Here is a 6671-nt window from a genome sequence, read left to right on the forward strand (position 1 = left end):
TCTGTGGCATATTAAGAAATACTTTACCTACAAAGACCACAAAAAATACACAAAATGGTTGTGCATCAAAGAAAAGAAAAAGACATTTCTAAAGATGCCACAATCAGATAATAGATTTGAGAAACCAGCTCAAAGGAACTCTGAACGCCATGTACTGGCTCCCTATGTCTAGCAAGACCCAGCATGGAAATCACAAATACCTACGCGAAATGCCGAGGACCAATTGAGAAGGGCAAATCGCATAACACCATGGGTACAAAATATGGAGAAAAGACAGACAAACTTAACATTTTTATGAGAACTGACGGCTCAGCCCAAGATCTGGAAAGCATTGCTCACATAACTTGGGACAGCCCAAGTCCATGATTATCTGCCTGAACCCATCTGTACAAACAGCGAGTTGTCTTGGGAACAAGCTTGTTTGGGGGCATCTTCCATCAAGTAGTAGTCAAGAAGGCTATGATTGAAGATTTCAGATACTGCCCATTGCTCTGACAGTGTCTATGGAGTGTTCAACAACTTCATTTGCCGGTGTTCAACAACTTCATTTGCCGGCCTTCCTCTATTTCTATGTTAAGAGGCCTTTGAGAGATATCTCTGCTGATGCAACAACAATAAGCAGATTGTACAAGAAAAGGTGGTAGTTCAAGATGCCCAGATACTGACCATCTGCAAGCACACCTTCCTGCATTGACATGTAATTCCACCCTGTGCTACAAGTACCATTGGCGTTGTTGTCAGCCTACCCTTGTAGCTGCAAGATGTCCAGAAAAGCAAGACCCAAATAGAGACTAAGGTGGAACAAAGATCGATATTCAAAAGCACTGATCTATTTCATTTGTAAAAAACCTGCAAGTTATTTTTTAGCAAATGAACTATCATACTTATCATAGAATAAGAGTACAAAGTTGGAGCACTATCACAACAAAAGAAAGAATGCACACTAAAGGTCTCCATACAATGTGAAAAAGAACACTCTCCAAGAAATTCAAGCTCCAATTGAGAAGAAACGACTAAGTTAATGTACAGGAGGTGCCAGAGGCAGGAGCTGTAGAAAAAGCATTGTGAAAACTGCTGCTGTTATCCAGAAGCATTAGTATAACAAGGCTTCATCTGGCCATCTCTCTACACACTGTGTGGTACATTCAAGCCTGCCATTTAGTAGCTCTACCTAGATGAGGATTTTGGAGGGCCAATCTGACATCCTCCAGTCTTGGCTTTCTTGCTAAGTTATTGTGAACTGTGTTGACAATTGAGCCCACCCTTTGCTATCTTTTGCTTGGAATGCACTCACAATGCAGATGCACAAATTGTCAAGGCTTGATACCTAAAGCTATTGTAGTGCATGTCAGCTTAAACTGAGAAGTGCTGTTGACATCTACTATTTAATTTAGCTCTCAGCTCTTGCCTTCCGCTTGGGCCTCCTTGCCCAGCCACGCACGTCTAAGAGTTGCACATCTTCTTCAACCTGCCATTGCATTGTTTCTGAGAACACATTATGTGGAAAAAACAAAGGCACTGGAGGTTGTGCAAACTTCATACATAAAACACATTGACTGTTTGCATAGACAGAACATGAAGATAAAAAGTTCCAGGACTGCGCACCTTGTTACTACCCCCTGAGTTCTGGAATGTCACAAGGTGCCTTCTTAGTGCTTCACCTGCATCCGAAGGTACACATCCAAACTCAGACATCTGTTGTTCATTTGCCATTGCAGAATTATCAGTCCTATTCCTAGGGCCTTGTCTCTTGGGAGATGACGATGACTCTGCAGTTGAGTTTAAGTCTGACGCTGGCGGAGGTGCAGTGTTACAGTAAACTCGAACAGCTTGATTACTGGCCAATAATCTGCTACTACCATTTGGTGAGGTTTGAGGAACCTCTCTGGAAACAGATGGAATGGTAAATTGAAGCTGGTTGGCCTGAGACGAGACAGGCAGCATGGACTGAGGTTTTGCAATGAACCCATCCCGCAACCCAGCTGCCTCTGCTACTTGCATTTGTTTTGCAAAAGTGGGCACTCTCTGATCACGACGTGAACTACCTATTGACATCTCAGCTGAACCATCTGCTTGAGCAGTCGCAAAGGCAGCTGCAGGTGCAACAGGTTTCAGGGGCTCAGTTACAACAAGGGGCTGACTTAAGTCTTTCACCTCCAATGTTTCACCTAGTCCCTCCTCTTTTCCATTGACTGCAGCAGCCTTCAAAGCAGCTTCTTGTTGCCACATCTGAGAAACAGCTTGCTGCAGTCGCTCTCGGGCAGCTGCCACTTCCACAATGGGCCTTGGATAATTACAGCCTAATTCAACTCCTGCAGCACGTAGGACAGGTGGAGGAGCATCCCATGGATGATGTATCCATTCAGTTGGCAAGCGTGCAAGCTCAGGCAACCACCTTCGCACGTACTCACCAAACGGATCATGTTTGTATCCCTCTATCTGACAGCCAAATCCCAGTACCTTCAGAAAACTTCAATGCAAGCAGATCTACACGTCAACTATACAAATTGCAATGGCATAAGAACATACCTGGGGATTGTCCATCCGATCGAGCTCGTGTCCATCAGGTAAGCTGCCTGATATGTACTGCCAGCCAAGCACATCAGATTCCAGATCAGCATCTAAGAGAGTATCCCAGAAGTATTTCATACCCCACCTCCAAGGCAACTGTAGAAATTTGACACAGAAACTGGACACAATAACTCTGGCTCTATTATGCAGCCACCCTGTGGCCCAGAGTTCTCTCATTCCAGCATCCACTAGCGGATATCCAGTACGTCCTTGCCTCCAAGCCTTGAAAAACCCTTCATCAACCCTCCAAGGAAAAGATTTCAAATTTGAAAGAAGGGACCTCTCATGAGTGAATGGAAAATTGAAACTGAGGTATCTGGAGTACTCCCTAAAACCTATTGACCTAAGAAAATAGTTCACACTTTCTTCTCCGAGCATTAAGCCTTCTTTTGCCCAGAGAATTTGTTTCCTTCTGACCAAGTGAAACACCTTTCTAACACTTACTTCTCCAAAGTGCATGTGTGGAGACAGTAAGGAAGTTGTGGGACCATCTATTTTATGTCTATTCCTAGAATAGTCAAGTAAGGGACCAGCCAAGAAAGATTCCAGAGCTTTATCAGCATTGCTCCATCCTGGTGCCCAAGCCCTTGCCAGAAGTGCATTACTGTCTTTTTCAGTGTCATCCTCAAGGCCGAGTTCCTCTGCAGTGCAACTTGCAACATGCACTGTTGACAAATGGAAAAGAAACAATGTTAAGAGATAACACCAGGTGACAATCTTAAAATATGCAATTGCAAGTGATGAGGCAGGAAACTACTTGACACGATCACATAGCCTGCAAAAGGGTCAATAGTAAAAAGGAGATAAAGCACTAAGAGTTTCATTCTCAGACCTGAGTGTATCATTCTCACACACTCAGTTCTAACACTTCAAAAGTTAGATCTTTGAACAGCCTCACCTGCTGCAGCAATCAAACGCCTCGGAGGTAAAAGCGGAGAATCTGGTTCAAAGGGCATAGCAAGGCACTTTTGCCAATAGCCCTCAAAAGCAGTAAATGGCTTCCCTGCTTCATCAAAGACTTCCCATGGCTCATACAATAGATCACCGTTGAAACTCTGAACCTGTAAACCACTCTGAACTAGCCCTTGCTTGACCTTATGATCACGAACAAGAGAGATTGGATCTGGCAAAAAACAAAAAGGTGAAACTTCTGTCAAAATGGTAATGATTTTAACCAAAGCAACTGAAATGGAGTCAATTTGATAATAGATTGTGTCATAAATGTGATTAAAATCCATTCAAATGGTCTAAATTACCACTGGAATCACAGTTCATATGTCACCACACGTTAGCTCAAATTCAACAAGCTTCATGCATATCACACAAGCTCATTCAATGAGTCAAAACAAAATTATTAGTAAGACAAGCTACTAGTATTTGACCACACGAGGTGCTAGCAGCCGGGTATGCTGGTCCTTTCAATTCCACTCATCATCAGTTTTGTATAGTTCAAAATCACTGATCCGCACCAGCCAGAAGGCCATTCTTTCAAAAATGTGGTCCTAGAACCTGCTTCCAGAGAAATCTAGCTTTCAAAAATCCTAGGGACTTTAACATGAACCGGAAAGAGCAATGCCCAACAGTAGAGCCACAATGTTGGTCAGGATGCAAAAGAGCTTGTCACTCTTCTTGTGCACAACTATACCGATCCATCCCTATTTGTAGTGCAGTTTTATGTTTACCTACAGCTTGCTAGACAGTCTGTATCCACCACTAAACCAATCCAACCATATTTATCTCCATGTTTTCCTTGCGGCAAAGGCATAGGGCTATGGAATTATGATTGGCAGCCCCAGGGAAGTCTGGCTTCGCCGTACATGATTCTTATGTTATTTTTCAGAAGAACATACACATTGTGCACATTTACTATTAGAAATTTACAAAACTTCAAAGTTGAAAAATAAATTTATAGTATTAGCTGTGAAGTCTCCAAAGAGTCAAGTTTCTGTAGAGAACGCTTATATGGAGATGAATCATGAATGATGGTGATAGTTAATTCATCAAAGCCGCACACTATGACATGATACATCAATGAGTTTCTAGACACTCAACACCACTAGTTAGTTGGAAGTTAAATCTTCAGGGTCACTAATTAGTTGGAAGTTAAATCTTCAGGGTCATTACTAGAGCTTACAGTCAAACCATTAACAAAAGGCCTACAACACCCAAGAACCAAACTCAAAACAGTCAAATCAGAATGCATGCAGTGTCACAAGTCCAAACCATATCTCTGCAAGACAACTAGAACATAGATATTCCAAACTACATACAGGCATGCTTACGGGCAAAAGTAAGGGTGGACTTGCGCATCCAGAATATTATGCACAAGGGAAAGGGCCCTGCCATACTACTAACATCCCAACTATGACAGAAAGAATAGGACGTAAACAGCTCAAGGAGGCAGAAACCAGGAAACTACATCCACATTACCAATGGCTTGGTTTTTAACATTAGCATGGTCGTCCTAAGTCCTATTTATGACCTGCTAGTCTATTTTCTTACGCATAAAGCCAGAAAGAATAGGACGTAGACAGCTCAAGGGCTCTCCCCCTCCACGTTACCAATGATTTATTTTATAAACATTGACATGGTCGTCCTAAATTCTATTCATGACCTTCTAATCTATTTTCTTACCATAAAGATGATTGTAGAAGACTTGTTTTGCTCCACTGCTTTGAACAAGCTCAAGAAGAACCGAAAGCGTATCGCTTGCTTTTCTCATGACGAGCGGAACACCCAGACTCTTGAGTGAGATGTCCAACTGAATAAGGCTCTGCTTGAGCCACCATCGTGATACTCTCCCTGGATGAAACTGGCCTTCTTCGATAGGCGACCATATGAAAACCGGAAGAATAGGCCCAGCTCTTGCTGCTGCCGACAATGCAGGGTTATCCTCAAGGCGCAGATCTCTTCTAAACCAGATTATGGTGCAGGCCTTTGTCTCCATCACAAAAGAAGGCTTCTTGAGTTCTAACTCCTGCTTCCCGGTGCCAACTCGCTGTGATTAAACGACTTGTTGATGTGAGATCCTGATAGATTCATATTCCATCCGTTCGGCACGCTCAGGTAAGGCCAAAGAGTAGCGTTGCTCATTTCATTAAACGGAGGGCCGGAGGCTGCGACTGAGGGCCATTGCAGGCAGCTGGATCATTAAAGGGAGGGATATATGCCAGACTTTTCTTTCTGATCACGCAATCCCAACCTATATACTGCCTGGTGAAACGCCGAGAGCTGACCGGCCGATGAAGATCTTTAATGAAACATTGTGTTTCGATGGAGGCCTACCGACTGCAGTAGAAGCACAAAAACCTCGACTAACAATTCTGAATAAAACGCCCGATCCACGAGGGACGATGACGCAGCTGCTGCAAGCATATTCACGGCTCGAGGGTAGGAGATGATTGAGCGGCCATAGCTGGGAAGAAAGGCAATGGCGCCGGTGGCGAAAGGCAAGGGGAGGAAAGGAGGGGGGGAGAGGGGAGGGCGGCGGCTATGGTGGGGGCAGCATGATGAGCAGAAAGAGAGGAAAACCTAGCGGCGGGAGAGAAGAGTGAAGCCTGCGGAGGCGCGCGCAAACTGTTGACGACGGATCATCACGGGGACTCGGGTGAGAGAGAGAGAGAGAGAGAGGACGGAGAGAGGAGGGGTGGGGCGACTCGCGAGGCTAGAGAGAGGATTTCCGTATTGGCACACCTCTGATGCCGTTTCTATTTTCTGACTAGATAACAATCAGCCCCTCGTGCCTGGTCAACGTGTCGCAGCCTCATTGGCGGGCCCTCGATCGGCCTGTTGTCCTACCAGCATCCGACTCGAGTCCGCCCGCGTGGACACCGCCAGCGTGACCTCCTCTAGCCGCCACGTATTCCATAAGTCTCGCCCTTTTTATTCGCGCTTTCACGTGGTCTCCTTACACCGCCCACGTCGGATTCTTTTTCTCCGCCCAACGTGCTTCAAGCTTGGCTCTTTACCCCCGTTTTCTATGCCCATAACACGACCATATTCCTTTTCTACCATTTTTACCCTATAAAATGTATTAAGAGAATATTACAAGAATTAAAACAAGTACGATAATTACAGGCAGCTTTTTTTTTTAAATCAGG

General features: G+C 44.4%; 1 protein-coding gene across 1 annotated transcript; it reads right to left on the bottom strand.

Moving 5' to 3' along the window:
- Nucleotides 1-978: 978 nt before the first annotated feature.
- Nucleotides 979-6246, bottom strand: LOC148017796 (cryptochrome-1-like). The gene is made up of 5 exons (XM_087661386.1): nucleotides 5206-6246; nucleotides 3470-3694; nucleotides 2530-3236; nucleotides 1606-2439; nucleotides 979-1468 (listed from the first exon to the last, which is right to left on the bottom strand). Exons 1-5 carry the CDS (start codon nucleotides 5516-5518, stop codon nucleotides 1391-1393), a joined length of 2157 nt encoding a protein of 718 aa, XP_087517512.1. The 5' UTR covers nucleotides 5519-6246; the 3' UTR covers nucleotides 979-1390.
- Between the last annotated feature and the right edge of the window lie 425 nt (nucleotides 6247-6671).

The sequence above is a fragment of the Lygodium microphyllum genome, chromosome 21, assembly GCF_053477565.2.
Source record: "Lygodium microphyllum isolate KBCC chromosome 21, Lygodium_microphyllum_v1.1.10, whole genome shotgun sequence".
Lineage (NCBI taxonomy): Eukaryota > Viridiplantae > Streptophyta > Polypodiopsida > Schizaeales > Lygodiaceae > Lygodium > Lygodium microphyllum.

Coding starts and splice junctions, on each gene's coding strand:
- LOC148017796 (XM_087661386.1), bottom strand. CDS start 5,518: ATGGAGACAAAGGCCTGCACCATAATCTGGTTTAGAAGAGATCTGCGC. Junction 3,237..3,469: donor GCGTTTGATTGCTGCAGCAG/GTGAGGCTGTTC, acceptor ATTTGTCAACAG/TGCATGTTGCAAGTTGCACT. Junction 1,469..1,605: donor ACTCAGGGGGTAGTAACAAG/GTGCGCAGTCCT, acceptor ATGCAATGGCAG/GTTGAAGAAGATGTGCAACT.